Source organism: Schistocerca piceifrons, chromosome 3 (assembly GCF_021461385.2).
Source record: "Schistocerca piceifrons isolate TAMUIC-IGC-003096 chromosome 3, iqSchPice1.1, whole genome shotgun sequence".
Classification (NCBI taxonomy): domain Eukaryota; kingdom Metazoa; phylum Arthropoda; class Insecta; order Orthoptera; family Acrididae; genus Schistocerca; species Schistocerca piceifrons.
The window spans coordinates 520668500-520693930 of NC_060140.1; the positions used below are offsets into that span (position 1 = coordinate 520668500).

General features: G+C 39.6%; 1 protein-coding gene across 1 annotated transcript in view; it reads right to left on the reverse strand.

The window, feature by feature from the left end:
- Positions 1–25431, reverse strand: part of LOC124787979 (nucleoporin Nup188) — a 264531-nt gene that overhangs the window by 97798 nt on the left and 141302 nt on the right. Inside the window, exons 15-16 of the mRNA XM_047254995.1 lie at positions 24981–25132; positions 24733–24877 (exon numbers count right to left, since the gene is read on the reverse strand). Coding sequence (XP_047110951.1) covers positions 24733–24877; positions 24981–25132 — 297 coding nt within the window. The remainder of the gene's footprint in view (positions 1–24732; positions 24878–24980; positions 25133–25431) is intronic.

The window sequence follows — 25431 nt, forward strand, 5'->3', positions numbered from 1 at the left end:
CAGTAAAATCCCAGCTACCTGCTATCAAACAACAACAAGTGGCAGAGTGAAGTAATTCACAACAGAATACCACTGACTGGCAAAATCAACCTTCGATAATCAAGAAGTGTGTGATGAAAATGAACATCAAACCAATCAGGAACCAGGAAACTAAAGGTGACCACATTTACTTCCAAAGTGTTGGTCACTGAGTGAGAAGGGGGCCATGTAAAAAAAGTTTAAATTATCACAATACAATGACAGCACGGATATCTGAGAGGTGCTATCCTCAGACATTAATACAAGTAATAAAGATTACTCTGCTATGCCACAGTCAGCCTCCAATGCACAGATTGATGGTCTACAAGCGATGCTTATCTCAGACATAGACCCGATGATTAGTGTGATCTACTGATATATTCAGGCGTTTCATGATGAACTTAGTGGTGGCAATTTTTCCATTAGATAATTGTAGAATCATTGGAACAACAGGATTAAAAATAAGTAAGGGTGCATACCAGGCTCGTAACTGAACTAGGAAAAGTAACGATAGAAGGCACATTCTTATTAGTGGCAAATTTAGTTGTGGAATGCATTTTTGACTGGACCTTAAGAGAGAAAAAGATGTAATAATTGACCTTCTCTTAGGCAAATGCTACCTTACTGCAGATTGCATAAAACCTTCCATGGAATTGCTACCTAAAAAAAAAAGGAGGCCTTGCTAAATTTTGCCTAGGGATCACAATCAAATGAGTCAAGATGAGATCAAAAGTAAGCTACTACAGCTTAACCTGCAATTAAAAGTTGTACTAAGGAACAGATCAAATCTAACATATAGTGAGTAAAGATCTGTATCAAAAATTCAATGGAAAGAGTTTCTCCAGCTACTGCTCAAACACGATGCATCTGAACGACCGAGAACAATCCATGGTTATGTCTATCATCTGAAATTTTTACCTTACCAAACATGTTTTCACAGCTCATACCCTATTCTGTGGGCACAAAGATCATCTGTTTGTGTAGAAATTGGAAGAATGATAGTCTGCCAAGTAATTGAAACCCCTGCAGTGGACAGCAGTGTGGACTCTCAGCTAATACCTCAATCAGGTGGAAAAGTTAATAAAACAATTATTCCTGTCCAGCTTCGTCCTCAAAATATAGAGGAACTGACAGAAGTTTCAAGGTGTTAAGAATTTAACCAGTATTGAGTTATGTTAGTTATACTGGCAAGTACCGTTTTATCCGGAACTGTGAAAAATAATGCATTCATTTGTGCTGGAAGTAGTCACCGCTTCAAGGTATCACCTTTTTGGGTTTACTGTGAGCTCCAATACATTTACAGCAGCACTCAATACGGTTGCTGTGTTCATTTGTGCTGGAAGAAGTGACCACTTCAAGGTATTGCCTTGTTGGACTTAATGTAAGCTGAATATATTTAAAATAGCACTCAATACTGTCATTAGCTCAGAAAATCATTGCCGAATGACAGTGTATGTAGATGATTTATTAACAGCATCACAAACCTGGCAGGAATATCTTGAGTTACTGGAGAAAGTACATAACACATTTTTGCATACAGAAGTAACAGAAAACTTGCAAAAATCTGAGTTTGGACACAATCAGATAAAGTTTCTTTGAAATCTCATTACATCAAAAAGGATTCCATGAGACAATGTGAAAATCAGTGCCATAAAAAATTTTTTAAGCACCCTGACTGAGGAAACGAAAGAATCTTTACAGATAATCTCGTTCTATCAGCAGTTCATCTTGAATTAAGTGTTAAATTCAGAACCACGTTTGCATGTGTTGAGGAAGAACGTAACCTGGCATCGGTCACCAGAGTGCCAACTTGCCTTTGATAACACCAAAATGGACCTCATAAATTCGAAGATCTTACACCGCCCAGAGAGCGGATTTGGTTCATCAACAAACGCCTTGTTGATTGGACTGGCTGCATGTCTCTTCCAAGTACAAAATGTGGAAGGAACAATAACATTTTGTGCCATACCATTCACAAATTGTATCCCTTCTGACTGCAAAGGCCCTGTATGACAACAGAACTGGAAGGATTAGCAATTGTGTGGGAATTTAAAAGATTTTATTACTATCTGGCTGGGTATGTTACAAAATATTCAATACTGCAACCTTTAGGCATCATCTTTATACATTTCCTCCATCCAAAACTGTGTGCCGAACCGAAACTCAAAAACTTGAGACCTTTGCTATTCACGGGCAAGGTAGGAGGCGAGGTACTGGCGGAAGTACAGCAGTGAGGATAGATTGTGAGTCATGCTTGGGTAGCTCACTTGGTAGAGGACTTGTCCGCAAAAGGCAAAGGTCCCGAGTTTGAGTCTCAGACTGGTACACAGTTTTAATCTGCCAGGAAGTTTCATGTCAGCACACACTCCACTGCAGAGTGAAAAATGTCCTTCTACACCATCTCTGCTTACAAGAAGGTCATTGATTCTACAGGACAGTAATTTTGAGATGTTTATATGTAAAGAGTAAGGATAATGTCATTGCTGATGCCCACTCGAGAATGCTGGAAGCGTTAAATCAAAATCTGGAAATACAAAAGCAGTTATCTGAGTTCAGGATGTTGCTTATAAGGGATGGCATGCATCTCAAATATTATCTGGAGCTATGTCATAATATGTCCACCTTACAAGACACTAATTCATGATGGCATAAAGTGAAGGAACTATTGCAACAAAATAGCAATCCAAAAAACCGCCTTGCTGTATAAAGTAGTCAATGCAGTGTTATTCCATTGCCAACATCCTGAATCAGAGCACTGGTGTGGATGTATCCCAACCAGATATGAAGGATAATTCATTTGGTATACGCGTCACACCTGGGGGTACTATGGAATGATGACATGAGCAAATAAAATTGCTGAATATTGTTGGGAGGAAAGTGATTGAACTTCGAGGGGGGGGGGGGAGAGGGGGGGGGAGAGAGAGAGAGAGAGAGAGAGAGAGAGAGAGAGAGAGAGAGAGAGAGAGAGAGAGAGAGAGAGAAAACAGACCAATGTAGTCTCTGTCAGAAGGCAAAGCCTAGAAACAGAGGTTGTGCTGAAGAATTACATACAACATTGCTTGAAGAAGTATTACAGGTTTTATTTACTGAGGTTTGTGGACCCATGACTCAGAAAAAGAGCCGGTATGAAATATATTGTTGCCTTTTCTTTCCTCTATGCATGTAAAATTGTATACCATAAAAAATGATATGAGCAAACCGATTATTAAAAAGTTAGCAGATGACTAAATTCTCAGTGTTGGAAAACCTAATAGTTGGAAAATGCAACACGATTCATCAGTTATCAATGGAGAAATATTTTGGCAAACAATCAGATTATACACATTTTAAGTTCCAGATATCATCCTGAGGCCAATATGGTGGAATGAATGTTACATGAGTTAAAATGATTTACAAGAAATTACTGTTATAACAAACAACTTGGGTAGAATTACTAAAGTTCTTTAAAGAAATCTATAACAGTCTGCCCTATTCATCTACAAAGTGTACTTCTGCAGAACTTAAGTTACTTAGAAAATAGAAGGACAAGTGGGTTAACATAATGCCACAGATAACACTCACTTGTGGGAGTAAAAAATATGAGAAACAGTGATTAATATGGAAGAAAAGGCATGTCATAGCAGGGAGAAATATTTTGGACTAAAGTTAAAAAAAGATCCAAAAGTTTGAAGTAGGAATTAAAGTATTGATAAGGAATTATCCTCAATCTTAATTGATTACAAAATGACTAATAAATGGCAATTACTGTTCGTTGGCCCTTCTGAAGTAGGATACTCAGTCCTTATGCATCCTTCTTGCCTATCCAAATGGCAACAAACTGAAAGGAGTATATTCCCATCAAGATATAAAGCAATATTTTTCATAAGTAGTGATAAAGAATTGGTACATTTACAAAGTGTGCACAGAACTTAATGTAGAAATATGTGTTCCTAACCATATTTAAATGGTTTTGTAGCCAAGTCAAGTGCGAGTACTCTGAACCAACCTGTGCTATAATAGTTAGTCAAATGAAAGAAGTTATGTATGTCTCAGTATTGTACAGTTAAAAGTGACTATATTGGCTTGAGAGACCTTAACAATAGACACTGGTAAAGAATTAATTACTATTTGCTTTTTCCTCTCACAGAGTTTTAACTAGTATCAGTAGTGCCGTATCTAGTAATAAGGTTATTTCTCAAACTGGTCTCATACTATATTTTTGTGAATACAAACGAATAATAAGAGACAATTTAACTGGATTTTGTATAGCTAGGCAGTTTTCCTATTTTCGATTACATACAGATTATCAGACAAAAAAGTTTTTAGTGGTTAATATGCCATTTGGCTTGTATCATTATAACAGAAGATCATATGAGCTGGCATGCACTTCTGTAATATTGTAGACATATCTCAAGCAAGTCATTCAAGGTATCCCCAATTGTGTTAATTACTTAGATGACTTGCTAATGACTGTGGGGACAAGGAGCAGCACCAGCAAAATCTATAGATGTTGTCTGAGTGGCTTCGAGGCCATGATCTGAATTGTTGCCTCAACAAATGTGGTTTGTTTGAGCCTGAGACATACCGGGTAATCAAAAAGTCAGTATAAATTTGAAAACTGAACAAATCACACAGTAATGTAGATAGAGAGGTACAAATTGACACACATGCTTGGAATGACATGGGGTTTTATTAGAACCAAAAAATACAAACGTTCAAAAAATGTCCGACAGATGGCGCTTCATCTGATCAGAATAGCAATAATTAGCATAACAAAGTAAGACAAAGCAAAGATCATGTTCTTTACAGGAAATGCTCAATATGTCCACCATCATTCCTCAACAATAGCTGTAGTCGAGGAATAATGTGAATAGCACTGTAAAGCATGTCCGGAGTTACGGTGAAGCATTGGCGTTGGATGTTGTCTTTCAGCATCCCTAGAGATGTCGGTCAATCACGATACACTTGCGACTTCAGGTAACCCCAAAGCCAATAATCGTATGGACTGAGATCTGGGGACCTAGGAGGCCAAGCATGACGAAAGTGGCGGCTGAGCACACGATCATCACCAAACGACGTGCGCAAGAGATCTTTCACGCATCTAGCAATATGGGGTGTGTTTTTTTTCTTTTGGTTCTAATAAAACCCCATGTTATTCCAAGCATGTGTGTCAATTTTTACCTCTCTATCTACATTATTCTGTGGTTTATTAAATTTTCAAATTTATACTGACTTTTTGATCACCCGGTATATTAAGTAAAGAAGGGCTCATGACCACATCATGTGGGTGCAATCACTAACTTGCTAACTCCTAATAACCTGAAAGAACTGCAGTCATTCCTGGGAAAAGTTAATTATTACACCCAAATTTTCTCTATTCACTTGATCAACTGTGAAAAAGGGAGTTCAATTCAAATAGTCAGAGACATGCCATACAGCTGTCTTGCACTTAAAAGATGTCTTTGATTGACTTCTTGTTTAGCAATATACAACCCAAGTAAATGTTTAAAATTAGTCATTGATTCCAAACATTAGTCATAGATGTCATGGATTGTGGCATTGGTGCAATGCTGTTCCACAGCTACACTGACGGCACAGAACTGTCCATTGAATCTGCATCTAAAACATTAAACACAGCTGAATGAAATTAGGTATAATTTGAGAAAGAGGTGTTGGCTATCATACAAACTGTCAGGAAGTTTCAGATACACTGCCTGACAAAAAAACTTGAAACACCCCAATGGCATGGTTGTATGTCAATGTGTACACTTACATACCATTGGTGGGATTATAAGTGATTAGACTTGCAATTCTCTCTGGCACCAGAGGGCATCAGTACTGTAGAAAGTGTGTTGTTCCAGGCCTGATAGGTTGTATACAGGTGTGAACAGTGTCAGATATTGAGTCACTACTGTGAAGGACACAGAGAGACCCACTCATGTGAGAATCCTTCATCAGTATTGGCAGAGTTTGAAAGGGGTCTCATTGTGGGTCTCCATTCAGCCATCTGATCCAACTGTGCAATGTCCAAGCCTGTGGAGTGTTCGGCTGTAACAATGGCCTAATTATGGGCTGTGTGGGAATGTGAGGGCACGCATACACAATTTCAAGGATTTGGGCTACCATGTCTGACCAGCAGAATGGAAGATCGCCGTATTATGCATCAAGCATACCTGAACCCCCCCCCCCCCCCCACACACACACACACAAATCTAAATCTGCACCTGCCATCCAAGAATAAGTAATGGGCTCCCTGCAACATTCTAACATGCTGTGTCCCGCAAATTTGGTCGGAGGCTAACAGCAGTGAGACTAGGCAATTACCACCCCATCCCCATGTGTAAGGTGCAGATAACCCAACTCAAACAGCTGTGTTTGGATTTGTGCCATGACTGACAAGCATGGACTGCTGATGAATGGTATCACACTATGTTCAACAATGAAGGCCATTGGGAATGACTTCCTGTCACAACTGGTAGTGACTGAGGGAACCCTCACAGTGAAAAGGTATGTCATGGGCATCCTGAGTCCTCATGAATTATAGAGCTCAGCAAACATGTGGCCCGTCCGTGTGCTCTGTGTGCTCCCCTGGTGCACTGTCCCATTGCCAGTATACCATGACCCGTTTAAAACACTCGTGGGCCAGATTGCCTCAGGAGGGGATAGAATGGATTTTGACACCCTCCCCAAATGAATCAGATAATGCATCCAGGCTATAGGGGTTGCAACGTCATACTAATAAGTGGGCTCATACTGCCGAGTTCCTTGTAAATTTGACTTGAAGTTTAATTAATGAAATAACATAACATATCCTTTCAACCTGTGAGATTTTATTTCATTTCCTCCTCCCCTTCTGGGTGCTTCCCTTTTTTGTAAGGGAGTGTATAACGCAATGGATCTAAGCTTTACCTGTTTGCCGATTACAAACCCTTCATTTTGATACTGGTCATCACTCAAAACTTCCTGATAAGACATCATAGTGGCTGCAAAGGTGTGTGTTGTTTTTTAGTAACTACAGGGTGTTCCATTTATCTAAATACCTCAAGTGCCAGATTGTGTTTTCCAGACACCGGAGCCATGCAGGCCCATCAAATGGGTCACACGTCTCCCTGTCAATGCCGCACTACGTGTGTTTTCGGTCAGTATCATTTGAACAATGAAACTAACATCATGACTGTTACAATGGAGTCTGCAAATGTGACAATGGCGAGACCGAAATTATTCAAGTCCACAATGAGAGTTTATTTACAATTCGTATGTGCATACACAGTTCGCTCGTATTGTCTGGAGATCGTTTCAACAGAAGTTTCCAGGAATTCGAATTCCCAGTTGTGAGACAATTTTCACAGGCTACTGAATAAATCTCATGAAACAGGAAGCGTAAATTACATGAAGCATAAAGGAAACAATAACACACAGTGCTCACAGAAGCTCATCTTGATGACAATGCATACTGCCAAGAAAATTCTGCTAAAAATTCTCTAAAACGTCTTTCACAGCAAACACAAATTTCTTGCATCTCTGTGCAAAGAGCGGCTAAGTTACTTGGGCTAAGACCCAATAATGTAACAATAGTGCAAAAACTTAAACCTGGTGATTCCAGAATGGGTTTTGAAACAAATGTATGACAGTGAAATGGATCATTACCTCATTGTGTTTTCAGATATGCCTTGGTTCCATTTACACGGGTACGTCCGTTCCCAAAACTGTTGACACTGGAGCACCGATATACCTAATCTGCTTCATGAGGACCCCCTTCACGATCAGAAAAACAGAAGTGTGATGAAGAGTTAGTGGTGACAGAATAATAGGCCCAATTTTTTTAATCACACGGTTAACAGTTTATGTGCAAAACATTTTGCAAGTATTTTTTAATGAACTGAGTGGAAAAGAATGAAGCTTCACATTTTTCTTACAGGGTATGGCAAGGGGCTCATATGGACAATGTTTCTTTGCAAGCAATTCACGACATGTTTCATGACGGAGTCATTAGCAACAGTCTCTGGCCAACTTGAAGCTCCGATTTAATCCCGTGCGATTTCTATTTGTTGGGAGCACTGCAGGGTAAAGTGTACACAACAAATCTGCACTACCCATGTTCATAAACACAGTGGCCCTGCAATTATCCAGCAGTTCTTCCTATTCTCTGAAACCTTTGGTACACAACATTTAATAGTAGAGTGATTGATCTTGACTCTGTTTATGTTTTTGATTTGGATCGTTTCTTGGACTGTTTTGTTCAAGCTTACAATGACTCTTGCTATGCTATGGACCTTGCTTCTGGCAAACCGTTTGCTTCATGAACTCTGCCATCATCAACTACAGGAACTGCCTGTTTATTCTACTAGTCTCTGCATAACTGCCAATGTGACTGACAACAAAATGTCTTCTACTTATGCAGAAGGTAGAAAAGCTCCTGTTGCACATTGTAACCTGGTCACCTGAACAGTTTACCATTACACTATTATTCTTCTATGACAAGTGTTATTTGATGCATTCCGTGATTCTATTACGTAGATATACCATGAGGCAAATTTTCACAATTTAAGAGAGTGACCCTTTAAGAAATACTGAAAATATTGGATGAATTACCCAGTGAAGATGAAGCCTCAGACAATGGGGAACCTAAAGAAGAGAAGTCAGTGTTAGAGAGGAAAATCAACATGGCCTCAGATAAGATAGTGTTGCCAATGATTGTGAGATACAAGCAGATAAATTTTTTTTACATTTTTTATTGTACATATAACTTACATAAAAAAACTGATGTTTTGGGAACAAATTGCAAAGAAAAACATTTTAAAAGTACTGCCTGTTCTGAGGCAAGCTGTTTAGGAAGTCAATGATCAAAACTCAGCGTTTCATAAAATAACACAATGATATGATGGAGGACACTGTCATACATTTTGACATCTACTTTCACAAATGGTGTAATCCCAATATTCTCATGACAAGGATCCAAAGAAACATTAAGAAGTGAAATAGTGTTTTGTTTAGCTGCTTGTAACTCATAAGTACAAAGAAAGGAAGCCACAGAAACGTGACAGAAGCATGGCAATGAAATGAGAGAGGTTATAAATCTAAGAGCTTCTACGAGTTAGAAGCATTTCCCAGTTTTTATGCCAATGTCTATGCTTTGACTACAAGGAATCTAGAGCAAAGAGAAGAAAACCTATCAAATTAACTGATGTATGTCCATTATTTGATAAATTTATAATCTATTTTGAAGAGATGTATAATCCTAGTGTTGTTTTAACTGAAAAAATTAGAGCCTTTCCAATGAACATACAGTTTTGTGCAGTATGTAGAAAATGAGCATGTGTAGTAAGAAATCAACAATTTTTCGTTATGTGATGCCAAAACCTACTGCTTAAGCAATGTTGAAATTTATCGAGTCAAACATGAAAAAAGGCTTTCCTGGTGTCAAGCAAATTACCTAACACTGCAGAAGTCAAGCACAAAAACAGGCCTTATCTGGTGTGAAACACACTAGGTGACACTACAGAAGTCTGATCTGTGATAATGAAGGTTCCAGTAGAAACCTCACTGATGCACCAGTTACCATCTAGAAATGAATCCATTCAAGAAGAATCTCAACTGCTTAGGTATTCAGTAAAACAATAAAAGGCAAATTCCTGGGGAATTTCAGACTAAGAACAGTTGACATTATTTTGATTACAAAAAAGACTCCAATGTCTTTTTTTTTTAAGGAGAAATAAATAGGTGATTGCTCACAAACCAGCCATAACAAATTACAGTGTATAGATTTCACAGTGCTAATAAGTTATATAACACATACATTGTTATTCATCATACAAGATAGTGGCCAATGGCTGTCATCTATGCACTACTGAATATAGTATGCACTGATGCTCACATACCTTGATTTTTACAAAATAAATTATTCCAAGACAACCTAGGAGGCCTCGAATTTAAGAAAAGACTAGAATAAATCTCTCAAATACATTATCAAGGCACCTATGTACTGTATACAGTATGCTGAAATATGTCTGCCTACGAAAAACCTCTTCTAACAGAAAGATTTTTTCAACCTAGGAGGCCTCAGATTTCAGAAAAGACTAGAGTAAATCACTCAAATACATTATCAAGGCAAGTACATATTGTATGCATTATGTTGAAATATGTCTGCCTAAAAAGTCTCTTCTGACAGGAAGATTTTTCCAATAGATACAAATCCCAAGTAGCAAAATGACTGCTGGCTCACACACACTCCAGAGAAGACCCTCTGTTGCCACAACAAAAATTTCCACTAGTCTTCACTATGTCTTTTACACACATGCAAAAAGAAGTGTCACAGGAAATAAAACAAAAATTTATTTGAAAGTTCTTTTGAGTGTTGTATAGTCATATCTGAAAACATGGAAACAGTGGTGTCTGGAACTCCTTATAGTTTTCTGGAAGACATTGCACTGACCCACATAAGCTATTTGCACAAAACTGTAAGACAGATAATTCTGATACGTTTTGGTCTAAGGAATTTGGGCATACTATGCCCTGGATCACTATATATGGAGCATAGTTGGAAGAGTCGCCAAGAAATTTCACCATTCCAATATGACTGAACCAACATTTGCCACTATGGACTCAAATACATTACGTAGTGCATGTGCACACATTAGATTGAGCCTCAAGGCTGTTATTCAGGCTATTGGGGGGATACAATGAATTATTGTAGTCTATACACACACCCATGTACCTTGCACAAAGACTTGTTTGTAATATTTAATATTACACTGATAAATTTTGTTTAAACAAACTGTTAAATTTGTCCAGATTTTGGCTATGCACCCTTTTATTTATGTTCCATCCTCAATTTTCCACGATGTAAACACAGTGAACACCAACTGTACCAAAAACATTTTGGGGTTTTTTAAAGATATTTTTTGAGTATTTGGGTATGACTGACCTGTGGTCTCTGATGGCTTGTTACCAAGTAACAAAGTGATTTTGATTTAATCAGCTCGTTATCTCAGTTACTTTTATGTCTCTGAAAATACCTCCACAACAGCGAAAAAGCCTCTAATATACAATAACCAAAATGCACAACACAAAACACACAGTAATGCAACAACCCTCAGACAGATGCAAAAGTACTGTGACCATCATTGCAGGAGCAGCTCTGCATAGCATCATTGTGCGGGTCTTCCACTGGATTCAGTGAATCCCTACACAGGTACATGTTGGCCAACTCTTCATTGGTTAACCTAACAATAATGCTGAATATCACTGTTAACAACTGACATTGTTGGGGGAAAAAAAACCCTTGCAGTACTTAATGCAACCTTGAGGGAGAAGAATAAAGAGGGCATTATTGTTGTCAAGAGCAAGTATTATCAGTGAAGGGAATGAGTTTGTTCGCAAACAAAAGATGCAGCACTTTTAATTGAGATTTGCACTGTTATGCAGATATTTCCAGTGCTATACAGAAATGAAGATAAATTAGGGTAAGTAAAAAACAAAAAGGAATTACTCTGTATAATCCATCAGGAGACCCTTATCCCAACATACTGAGCAGATATCACTAAAGAATTTTTGTCACTGGAATCTGGTGCAACCTTTGCACTTTGCTAACTGATATGATTGGGCAAGATTATTGTATACAAATTGTAATCATGATTTACACATCAGTATATCTTAAATACAAATTTATACTAGCAAACAAGATAGTTCAAAAATATGTTCTATAATCCTTCTCATGCAAAGTTTCTTGTGAAGATAGAAGAGAAAGGTTGTAATTCATATTTGAATTTTGAGGATAAGAAGAACTCAGCCAGTACACTGCAAAATTCAGATTATGGATAGCTTAAGACATTATGTGCAACGACACTTTGTTAACAGACAATGACTCCAAAATCACAGAGGGAATTTGTCGTCTTGCAATATGAAACAGAGCCCAAAAATGTAAAAAAAGCATTATATCTTCAAAAAGTTCTAGATGAAATATAAATAACAGAAGGGGAAAGGGATCACCACTATTTTAATAAGAAAGCCTTCATTTAGAAACTACCAATACACACATGACATAAGAATCGGTTCAGCAATGCAGAGACAATAATGTACTTGTTGCCATGTGGCGCGACCTATTAGGTGCTATGTGTGTACACGCAATGAGCACAACTCATCTAAATACATAAACCTGAAGCCACAATACTGTGCATGGTAGAGAGTATCTTGTACCACTACTAGTCATTTCCTTTCCTATTCCACTTGCAAACAGGTTGAGAGGAAAACTGCAGCCTATACGCCTTCATATGACACTTAAATCCTCTTCATTGCCCTTATGTGAAATGTATGTTGGTGGCAGTAAAATTGTTCTGGAGTCCATTTCAAATGCTAGTTCTCTAAATATCCTCAATAGAAAAGAACATTATCTTCCCTCAAGGAATTCGCATTTGAGTTCATGAAGCACTTCTGTAATACTCGCGTGGTGATCAAACTTACCGGTATCATATCCAGCAGCCTGCCTCTGATTTGTTTCGATGTCTTCCTTTAATCCAACCTGGTTCGGGCCCCAAAAAGTAGAGCAGAACTCAAGAAAGTGTCACACTAGTGTTCTGAATGCAGTCCCCTTGGTAGACAAGCTACACTTTCCTAAATTTCTTCCAATAAACCAAAGTCCACCATTCACTTTGCCCACTATAGCCCTTACATCCAATTTCAAATTGCTTTACAACATTACTCCTAGAGATTCAATCGACATGACTGTGTAAATCAGCACACTACCAATGTGGTATTTGAACATTAAGAGATTGTTTTTCCTACTCATCTGCATTAACTTATGTTTGTCTATATTTAGAGCACGCTGCCATTCATCACACCAACTAGAAATTTTGTGTAAGTGATCTTGTATCCTCTTACAGTGATTCAATGATGACACTTTCCCATACACACAGCACCATCAGCAAATTTTGGCAGATTGCTGCTCACTCTGTACGTTGGATCATTTATCACACTTCCTTGGGGCACTACTGACAATACCCTTGTCTCTGATGAATGCTCGCCATTGAGGACAACATACTGGGTTCTATACTTAAGAAGTCTTTGAGCCAATAACAAATCTGGGAACCTATTCTGCATGCGTGTAACTTCATTAACAGTCTGCAGCTGGGCACCTGTCAAACTGTTTCTGGAAATCTAGGAACATGGAATCTGCCTGTTGCCCTTCATCCATGGTTTGAAGGATATCATATGAGAAAAGGGCAAGCTGAGTTTCGTGTGAGTGATGCTTTCTAAAACCATGCTGATTTGCGGACAGAAGGTTTTCCATCTCAAGGAAATTTATTATATTCGAATAGAGAACATATTTAAGAATTCTGCAGTAAATTAATGTTAAGGATATTGGTCCTCACCTACACCTTTTTCCAGTTTCTTGGCACTTTGCACTGGCTGAGATGTACACTAATTTCCTTCTCTCTCACACATCAATTGTATTGCAGAATAATACCATCCCTAGTTTAGAAGCATTTTACGAAGGGTGGTAGCAATGACGTATAATGCTCCATTTGCTTTAAAGGACTAAAAATGGGAGGAAATGCAAGAAATTTGTGACCTCATTTAATGAGAAAACATTCACAATGTTACTTGGAAGAGAAGGTAAATTTGACTAATATACCGATAATTTTACTGATGTGTTGTAAGTTTGGGATAAAAATTGAATCCTAAAAATTGATAACATTCAAAAGCAACAACATACGGGAGTTGTCAACTTGTGACAATTCACTCCCACTGTCACACTGACCATCTCCTCCACCTTTTCAATCTTTTCTAGAGACAATGAGACCAATTTCCACTGCAGCCTCAACCCCATATCAATCACGATAGCCTACTCCTTCAGTTTTTCGGTCTTCAATCAGAGTCTATGTTTATTACTGGAAGTAACAGTAATAAAATCCTAAATTAGTTATTTCAGAAAGTGGTTGTTTTATCAGTTTTAACAGCTGGGTTAAACTGGAGACAAAAACAGTGTAACCAAAAACAGTTTGTTTCAGTGAAAACCACCATCTCTAGTGTATTCTTTTCTGTGTTATTTAAGTCTGAAGGAGATTATCTGAATGCACAGCTATATTTTCAGTCTTGTTTATGTACCCCACGAGTTACAGGAATGTCAATAATATTTTGTCAGGTGAGTACTTCATCATTTTCAAGGCACAAATGCAATAAAGGACCACCGTGGAAGGAAATTTAAACCCTTGGTAGGGTGGGCTATGTCGACCAAGAACAATAATACAGCAGATGCAAAAGGACCACACACACATCATGAATAAATAGCACCTCCACACAACCAAAGATAAACAATGTCAGATGTTAAAGTAAATTTAGAAATAGTGCAGGACAATTTTAGGACTTCCATGATCCTTGCTAAGATGGGGAAGGTTGTATGTCTCAACGAAACAGATAGTACTATAGTAGGTGCAACCACAATGGAGAGGTATCTGCGGAGGGACCAGACAAATAGTACTTTCTGAAGAGGAGAAACAGTGTGAATGATTGACTGGTCTGGACTAGTAACATTAGTCAACATGACCTTGCTGTGAATGGCTGGAAGCAAGGGTAAACTACAGCAGTTATTTATCCTGAGGACATTCAACTCTAGTGTATGGTTAAATGATGATGACATCCTCTTGGGTGAAATATTCCACTATTCAGATCTTTGGAAGTGAGGTAGGAGACACTCAGGACTATTCAACAATGTAAAATGGTGGAATATGTTTGAAATCCTATGAAAAGTAGGTGTAAGCTACAGGGAATGACAAGTAATATACTATATGTACAAGACCAAAAAGGTACAATAACACTTGAAGACCAAGAAGGAAGTGCTCAGAGCATCGAATACAGGAATTAATTTGTGGATGAAATTTCTGAGAATGTAAGTCTGGAGCAAAGCACTGTGTGTCAGTAAACCATGGACTGTTGGAAAACCAGACCAGAAGAGAACCGAAGCATTTGAGGTGTGATGCTAAAGAAGATAAAGAAGGACACTGAAAATTAGGTGGACTGATAAGGTGAGGAATGAGGAGGTTCTCCACAGGATTGGTGAAGAAAGAAATGCATGGAAAAGGCTGACAAGAAGCTGGGACAGGATGATAGGACGTGTATTAAGACATCAGGGAATAACCTCCAGGTTACTAGAGGGAGTCACAGAGGGTAAAATCTTTAGCAGACAACAGAGTTTGGAATATGTCAAAAAAATAATTGAGGACACTGTGTGAAATAGCTACTCAGATGAAGAGATTGGCACAGAAGAGAAATGCATGGCAGGCCACATCCAACCTGTTAGAAGACTGATGACTCAAAAACACGGAGGCATAAAGATGGTCAGTTTTCCCTCATTCCATTTCCGAGTGGAATGGGAAGAGAGATGACTGGTAGAGGTACCAGGCACCTGAGTGGAATGGGAAAGGAAATGCATCATGTAGTGGCTTGCAGAGTTTGTATGTAGATGCAGATGTAGAGGTACAGATTGTCAGCAGGAAAAACAAAACTGGCATTCTACGAGATGGAGTGAGAGACAGACAGACTGGAAATTAGTAAAGTGTGGTGTCAGGAAGAAAGGTCAGTAGAGCAGTAATGCAAGAGTAAGTCTACTACTCAACAGGGAAATTGGAATGCAGGTAAGTTAATATGAACAGCATAGTGACTGTATTATCATAACCAAGACAGGCATGAAGCCAAGTGCCATTGCAATACTACAAGTTTATATGCCAGCTGGCTTCACAGATGATGAAGAGACTGAGAGAACATATGATGAGACAAAAGAAATATTTAGATATAGTTGGAGGACGTATGGGACAGGTCTTGTATCTAGGTCTATTTCAGGTATGAGTCACAAGGCAAGGGGTTGGGAACAAGGGTGGAGTAGGGATGGACAAGGATACTGTGTATGTTAGTTGAGTGGATGAATACAACTGTGTGGGGGGGGGGGGGGAGGGGTGGAGAGGATAGTGGGTAGGATATTCCTCATTTGAGGACATGATGAGAGATAGCTGAAACTCTGCCAGGGAATGTTATTCAGTTGCTCCAGTTACGGGTGGTAGTGAGTCAACAGATGAGTGCTCCTCTGTGGGTGGACAGTGCACATGTGAGAGATAGTAAATGACTGGACAGATAAGGCATGAAAGACATGTTTCTAGACAAGGCTGGGAGGGCAATTTCAGTCTTGAAGGCATCAGTGAGACCTCATACATATTTAGAGGGGAATGCACACGCAACAGCCAGCAGGACGCTAGGTTTTATGGAAGGGACTTTGTGTTATGGACTGTGTGGAAGCTATCGATGTGGATGCATTGTTGGTGGTTGGTCGGTCTGATTCGGATGGGGGTGCTGACATAGTCAACCTTGAGGTAGAGGTGCACATCAAGGAACATGGCTTGTTGGGTTCAGGTGGAACAGGTGAAGTGAGTAGGTGCTGAGGCTCCGCAGGAATGTGAATAGGTTGTTGTCCTCACCCTCAGTCCATATCATAAAGATGGAATTTGAACCAGGTGAGGGGTTTGGGATTGTGGGTGGTTAGGAAGGATTCTTCTAGATGGCTCATAAACAGATTGGCACAGGATAGTTCATATGTGTGGGCTTGCAACATAATCTGTGGCCTCAGTTACAGTAGCCTTTATTAAAGACTAACACATCCAAAGTTTGTAATCTGTCATCTATTTTCCCTCTCCTCCTCTATGATGAGATGACTCTTCGGGTTATACTTCTTCAGCTGATTGAAAAAAATAAAAGTTTATGTTTTCCATGTTTCCCCAATACAACCATATTATGTATGATCCAGATATTCAGATTTCCTGAGTCACTTTGCAATCCCTGTTCTTCAAATTTTTCCACGAAGACTTTGGTCACAACAAGACTTACTTGTCGATTACATTATTATAAGGAAAACTGTCTTACAAATATATACTTTACATGGGACAAAGGCTTGTTGTTGTTGTTGGTGGTGGTGGTAGTACTCCAGGAAAATCACCCTATTAGAGGGTCGAGCCCTATGATGAGGAGTACATCTAGCCATTAGTCACCATTAAAGAAAGTTGTCCAGACTTACTGAATAGGCACTGGAATATTAATTCCATGATAATGATGGAGAAATGAAGAGAAAGAAAGTCTGCTGCTTGAAAGAGGAAAATGGATAAATGAGCTGTATTGGAACATATGTTGTAGACAGTAAATAACTAGATCCTATATGATGATACTGGTTCTGGTAGCTATGAGCATATACGACGACACATTACACAAAGAGATGACAGAGGCTGCTAAACACACCAATACCTTTAATAGGAAAAGAGGAACATGCAAAACTTAATGATATCTGGTTTACTGTATGGAAAGGTGCACCTGTTTGCCATTTTGAAAAGATTGCAGCAGTGACAACAACAACCGATAACAGCCAAATTGCATTCAGAATTTAAAAGTGATGTGCTCCCCTGTTTGCAAGTACCTGCCAGTGAAAATATACTTAGTTAGCAGGGAGCCATAATGTACACTGTGAGCCCCCTAAAAATTTCCTCCACCGATATAGAGAAGAAAAAGTGGTTTTCTCAATAGAATTTATTGGCCCATAGGATAATTGCCCAGAAATTTATTATGTTCAGCAGTTTCAGCCATGAAATATTTTATTTTACACTAAGCATTTTTTCCCTGCAACTACTGACTGTTGTCTTCATATACTGACAGTGAAGTTATTTATTAAAATTCCTTTCACTGCACATTTAAGCAAACCATTTGATGAACAAAGTTGCTACAGATGACTATAAGCTGCACTTGTATATGAGATACTAACCTCTCATTACACTGGAGAAGGTTGTGTGTTCAAATCAGGTCGGGGTCACTAATTACTGCAGGACTAGATGAATTAACTTTATTGCAACATAAAAACTAAACAATAACTCATACAACTCTGTTTAATAGCACATTCAACAACAGAATAAAACATATATAAAACAAAGAGAAAATATGAGTCAGCATCTGCACTAAAGATAATCATTAAAAATAGTAATCACTTGCATGTAGCGTTACACTGCACACAGCAATGTGATGACTGCCGCCTTTTCATTGCCAAAGGCTGTATGATTGCAAGAAGTGGTCATGTCACATTAGTGTTGGATTTAGGTGTACGGCACAAATTTTAACAACAGTTTGTCGTAGCCGATGTTATGCACCCCATACTCGGAGTGGACTTTTCATCATTTTATGGACTCTTGCCTGACCTCCATCAACAACACGTTCTTGACAGTACTATCACCCTAGCAAGCCAAAGGCAACTATATTGCGTGGAAGATACAGCAGTGCAGGTGATTACTCGTGATTCTCCATTCACAGAACTCCTCAGACAGTTCATAGAGGTCACATTTCCACATTAGCAGCTGTGCAGCACTCAATGATGCACTGTATTTTGACTACACCAGGACTACTATTTCATGCACAACTGTGCTTTTTGGCATGCTTGCACAAGGAATCTACCATCTATCAAGCAGTAGTTGGGCATCTCCACTACATGTGGTCCCAAAGAAGAATGAAGGATGGTGTCCGTGTGGCGACAATAGACAGCTCAAGGCCAGAACCATTCCAGATCAATATCCAGTAAGGCATATAGAAGATTTTTATATTCAGTGTCCATTGCAAGCACATCTTTTCTACATTTGACCTGGTTCATGCATTCTACCTGAGACCTGTAGTACCAATGACGATGCTAAGACTGCCGTCTGCACAGTGTTCAGACTATCTGAATTTTCCTGAATGCTTTTTGCACTATGTAACACTGCCCGCACATTTCAACCATTTACGGATGAAGTCACACATGACTTAGACTTCTGTTATGTGTATATTGATGATGTCCTGGTCATGTCAAACTCAGAAGAGGAGCACCAGTCATTTACGACAGATCTTCACTTGTCTACATGCATGTGACCTGCTCATCAACCTGTCACTGTGTGTCTTTGGAGCAGCTGAAGTCCAGTTCCTACGCTACACTATCAATGTGCAAAGTATACGGTCACTGCAAAAAGAAGTAGAAGCTGTACTCGACTTTTCATAGCCTATGACAGTTAAAGAATTATAAAATTTTTTGGCATAACCAGATTTACTACTGGCTTGTTTGCAATCCTTCCCTCCTAGAAGCGCCACTTTATAAATTATTCCATGGTTCACCAAAACTGAAGGGAAAACTTCAGTGGAACAGTGAGGCTGAGTAGGTATTTACCAACCTCTTTGTTATATTGTATAGTCGGCGGTTGTTCACTGGTGTATTGATTTTCTTCTTCAGCTGGCGGCCACATGTGCGCCGGTTCAACTCTCTCAATGGAAACTGTTTGTTGCTTCCCGTCATGATATATCTGCAGCCTATGTTCATCTCTCGCGAGTACTTTATACAGCTCAGTATATGGCGGCTGAAGAGGTGTTCGTACAGTGTCTGTCCTCCGCCACACACAAGGGCAATCGCTAAGCTGCTTGTGAACGAATGGCGTGTTGGTGCCATGTCAAGAACTAGGTTTCGGTCGTAACTGTGCCATGTGGTTGCGGACTTGTTGTAAGACATAAGGCATATCGCCCACTGTCACTTCCGTTGGTTCAACGAAAAATTCTGCCGGCAGCCTGAGATTCTCTCCATAAACCAGTTCAGCCATGAATGCACCTAGGTCTGATTTGCAGGCAGTTTGGAGACCTAGCAGCACCACTGGCAATGCTGAAGTCCAGCTGTCCTTTAACGTGGATTCAAATTGTCGTCCTTGATCGGTTGTCACGTATAGTGGACATCCAAAACGGGATATCCAGGAAGCTAAAAATACTCAAGCTACTATCTCTGCTGAAATGTTTGATGGTGGAGAAGCTTCTGCCCATCTTGTATACCGGTCCACCAATGTCAACAAATACTTGTAGTCTTCCGAAGGTGGTAGAGGGCCAACAATGTCCAAATGAATGTGAGAGAAACTCTTTGTTACCGGGGGAAAATCTCCAACTGCTTTATGTACATGCCCGTCCAATTTTGTTCCTTTGGCACAGGCTGCATGTTGTTACCAGCCACGGCAATTCTTCCTTATACTCGGCCAGACAAAACTTTCCGTGAGTAGTTTGATAGTTGCTCTGCTACCCAGATGACTGAGTCCGTGTATGCTATCGAAAACCTCTTTCCGTAGTTGCCTTAGGATGAAAGGCCTGGGTTTGTTCGTAGCTATGTCGCACCATATCTTCACATTCGCACCTGCCGGCTGGCTTAATTTTAACTGAAGTCTGGTTGTTACGTCCTGTAAGTACTGTTGGAGTTGTGCGTCATTAGCTCGTGCTGCAGCTAATTTATCGAAGTCTGTGGTTTGTGAAATAACTGAGACCCGCGACAGGAAATCGGTAACTATGTTTTTGACTCCCTTGATATGCTTGATATCTGTAGTAAATTGACTGATGTATTCTAAGTGGTGAAATTGACGTGGAGAACAGTTATCCTGCGACTTACTGAATGCAAAGGTTATTGGTTTATGGCCGATGTATACAGTAAACGCTCTTGCCTCTTCATATGGGCAAAGTACTGCATAGCTTCATATATCGCTAATAGTTCTCTGCCGTATGCACTCCATTTTCTTTGTGGGTCTGCAAGTTTTCGTGGGGGGGAGGGGGGGGGGGGGAAATCCCAAAGGCTGCCATTTGTCATTTACCTTCTCGTGCAGTGTGGCTTCCAACGCGTCTTGTCTGGCACCGACTACTATTGACAGAAGTGCTTTTGGTACTGCTTTTCGTTAAGTCGGCCTTTATGTGTTGAAATGCTCTCTTGATGACCATGTTCCATTGCAACGGCTGTTTGTCAATTGCATTTTTACCTGCGAGAGCATCCGTCAAGGGTGCTTGTACTAGTGCAGCTCGCGGCAAATGCTGTCCATAAAAATTTACCATGCCTAAACATTTTCTGAGTTGATGGCAAGTCTTGGGGCGGTTCATGTTGTCGATTACTGCTACCTTGTCCTCTCGCAAGCGTATGCCCTCTGCCAAAACTCCATATCCTAGAAACGTCACTTGCCATTTTCACAGTTCACATTTTGCTTTGTTGACTATTATTCCGTACTGGTTTATGTGGGCGGACACTGTGGACAGTTGCTTCTCGGGTGCTTCTGCCATCGTTGATGAGATTAATATGTCATCAAGATACGTGAAGCATCTTTTCAACCTGCACAACACTTCATCAATAAATCGTTGCCATGTTTGAGCTGCATTCTTTAACCCAAAAGGCATTCGGACATATTCAAATAAACCGAAAGTTGTTGTAACTGCTGTTTTCGGCATGTCTTCCCCTGTGACCAGTATTTGGTGATAAGCTTTTTTCCAATCAGTAATGCTAAAGATTGTTGCCCCAGCTAATTGATGTGTGAAATCGTGAATATTAGGCACTGGGTAACGATCTGGTATAGTATGTGCATTTAACTTCCTGTAATCGCCACATGGTCTCCACGACCCATATTTTTTTCTTTACCAAATGTATGGGTGACGTCCACAGGCTGTCTGATCTATGTATGACACTTGATGCCACCAATGCCTTGAATTCTGCTTTTGCTGCCACAAACCGATCAGGTGCTAACGTGTGCGGTCGTTGATGTATTGGCTGACTGGGCATGGTGTACATGGGGTGTGCAGGTTTGTGAGTTACTGTGGATTTTTCTGTGACCGTGTTATCATCTACAGCAGGGCTTCACAACATACGTGCTCGTGGAGCAAGCTGTGAGCAGGAAGGCGCGAGCACGGAGCAGCGCGAGCACGCTACCCCCACTACCGGACCAGAGCGGAGAGTGGGGAGAGTCACGTGGGGCACACAACAGCTGCCACCAGTCAATGTACATCCGCGGCCACCTGCAGGGATATCACTCACGAATTATTACTGCGACAAATGAAACAAATAAAGGAGAATGTACACATGCCACATAATTTTATTAGCTTAGTGTATGCCTCTACATTCGCATTAACTTGTGAACTGTTACACAATAAAAGGTGTCACTGAAGTGTGGGATCCTCGGTTATCTTGTACTTTTTGCCCTTTACAATTGCGTCTATGTTCGGAGTAACTGTTCTTGTGCATTTTAGGCGCAGCGTGCAGTTTAAATTTCGATCAGACAATGCGTTTCTCAGGCGCGTCTTGTTACATTTCATTGCAGAGAACAGCTGTTCACAAACATACGTGGAACCGAACATTGATATTATTGTAGCCGCCAGTTTGTGCAAACGAGGAAATCTATCCTGAGGGAAGTGTCTGTAGAATTCCAAAATGTTTTTCTTGTTCTGAAATTTGTCTCTGTATTCTCTATCACACTGCAGGTCAATAATTTCTTGCTGCAGCTCAGGACGAATCTCTTAAATATTCGCTGAATATGGAGAGAACAGATCAAAATCACTGTCTAGTGCTGTCAGATCTTGAAAGCGCTGATCAACTAAACTATGTGAATAACGTTCACAGTCTTTGTGAACATCTTGCATGGATGATAATTTAGGAAAATGAGCTAGGTTTCCTGTTTCCAGCTGACTCACCCAAAGTGTCAATTTCATGTTAAAAGCTCGTATTCAATCTATGAAATGAGTAATTAGCAGATCTTCACCTTGTAGTAAAATGTTCAAAGCATTCAGATGGCTAGTTAAATCTGCTAAGAACGCGAGATCACATTCAAACGTGCGCGCGCATTTCCCCTTCCTCCCCTCCCTCCCTACTCCGCGACCTTGCACCTGCTCGCAAGCACGTGCGTGAGCAGACGCGAGTACTCGCGCTCAAAACCGGCCAGTTGTTAAACCCTGATCTACAGCATGTGACACCGTGCCACAGTTACGCGGTAAGAGTCACGTTCTGTGATGCCATCTACCATATCTTGATTTTGTTTAATCTGTGCATTTACAAGATCTATGGTAATGTGCATGTCACAAACAAAGTCTGCACCCAATATCGCCTCTGACACCTCTGCCAGAATGAAGGTCCACTGACCGCTTTGTGAGAAACCTAAAGCGACTTCGATTTTATGTGTGCCATGAGCAAAAATGGGTGACTTATTTGCTGCGGTTAATTGCATCAATGGAGTGCTATCCGTTCCTTGATAGCCAGTAAAGAGGAGCACACTCACATCGGACCCCGAGTCTATCAGGTAGCAACAGTTCGACTTGACACCTCTGACGTAAAGCCATTTGGAGGTGTTAAGAGAATTATTGACGTTACTCACCCATCCGTAATTTGCGTCTATCTCACCTCGTTGTTGCAGGCGCTCTTCTGTGCTACCGTGGATCACTGCACCTACTGCTGGCTGCCGCTCATATTTGGGTACACACATGGCTGCGGACACTTTGTTGCCCTATCCGCGAAGCGTTGATGGTACCAACATACCTGTCCTTGTTGAATTTCACCGGTGGCCTTGCTGATTTCATTCTATAACAATTGTGAGACCTGTTGCTGCAATAATGTCATTGGTCCTGTTAGTTCTTGTATTTGTTTGTTGATGTCCGTATGGTGGTTCTTCTGCGTTATTGCTATCACTTGTGATACTTCTTGTCATGTAATCCATCTGTGGATTGCCTATGGTTGCATGGACTTTGTCTACATCTCCAAGAGGTTCTGCATGTTGTCTTTTTCATGAGTTACTAGTGCAGCTTTTACCTTGCTTGATAATTGATCTAGCCAGATGTGTTTGAGAGTCGCATCTGACAATTCTTCTGCATTGACGACTCCGCATAAATGCTTCCAAAATTTGATGGTGTCCTGTCACCTATAGCTTCTTCTTTATGCACCTGCCGTATGCGTTGATTTAATGGTTTATGCATTCTGGTGAGTAATACATTTTTCAAAACCGCGTACGGCTGTTTTGCTGGAGGTCGGAGTATTACATCTTCTCCTGCGGTTGCTGCTCTAGCATTCACTGTTATTGCGAAATTCGTCTGCTCATCATGGATCTTGCTTTGGGCAAACGTGAGCTCAATCACTGCAAACCATAGCTGCAGTTTGTCAGGCAGCACCTGCTGTGTTCGAATTTTTACATGCTGCATGTTTTCTGTCGAGCTGCTGGTTTGTACGGCCACACACGTGTTTGACGTTGGAGTAATAGGTGTCTCCAATGCTAACTTCAGTGCTTCGAGTTGTTCATGTATCTGTTCTTGAAGGTTCATGAGCTGTATCTCTTCATTCCTCCGTGAACTTTCTGAAGTCGCTGAATTCTCTTGTTTGTATATCGTAATTTTCTTTATGTTCAGTGTTTGAGGTCACCATTAAAGCCACCGAGGCTAATCAATAATTATTTTGGATAGAGAGTAATGCATTCAAGAACATAACTTCATTTTTGCATGTTGTTGAACACAGGAACAATACCAAAGCCAAGATATATAAAAAGAGAGGGCACAGTGCTAGAACAAAACCAAAGAATAAACACATCGTAAATAACATTCTTCACAGAATAAACGCCAAAGTCCACTGTGCGATTTCGTTGTGTCACCAGGCGGTTAATACATACACGTATGTTTTATTCTGTTGTTGAATGTGCTATTAAACAGAGTCCTCTTAATTACACTTGAGTTTTTATATTGTAATAAAATTAATTCCTCTATCCTCACAACACTGGATTACTTAAAGGAAATTAATTTCAAAAATTAATTCATCTAGCCCCACAACACTGGAAATTAATTTGATTGTGCTGTACCATTCATTAAACTATTAAAATAACTGTTAAATGACAAAAGTTAACTTAAAATCGATTTGTTTAAATAAGTAAAATTTCTCACCAATGACCAATTTTCTAAGTAGGAAGCATCCTCCTTAAAAAATGATTTCAGTGATTTTGTAACCTCACTGCAGTTTTGTCCTTTGAAGCGATATAATTCAACGGTTAAAACATTAAAAATCTTTGGATATGCTTTGGAGTATTCTCTGAAACAGTCAAAAAAGCAAATTTTAAAACTAAAATTGGAAAAGGCTGGAACTTTTTTTATAAACACGAAATACAAATTATTTTGAAATTAAACAAACATACCCTGGATCACAAAACAAAGGACAACAAAAATTGGCCCAAAAGTTTTCTTTCGATCTAAGATGATCTATAACAGAGACCATCTCTCCCAGCCATATGGTACAAATCAAATCAACAACAATATTATAAAGACCTGAATTGATTAGCAATGGCTCCTGAAACAAAACATAAAAGATAAGTAAGATTATTTATATGATAAAATAATCTTAAAATGATACATTACTTTTTATATAATAAATATTGTTATGTAAAACAATGTTAACCACAGAAAACAAAATTAATAGTGAAATCTTGTAGTACAATGTTACTTTGAAAAAGCATAAACTAAAAAAAAATTTTTTTTTCTTTCTACAGGAACACAGCCAGTTTCTGTTGTGATACCTTTGTATTTAACACATTACACTGTCAAATGTTTATGTCAAAATCCTTACCTTTCACTAGATATCCAGTTACA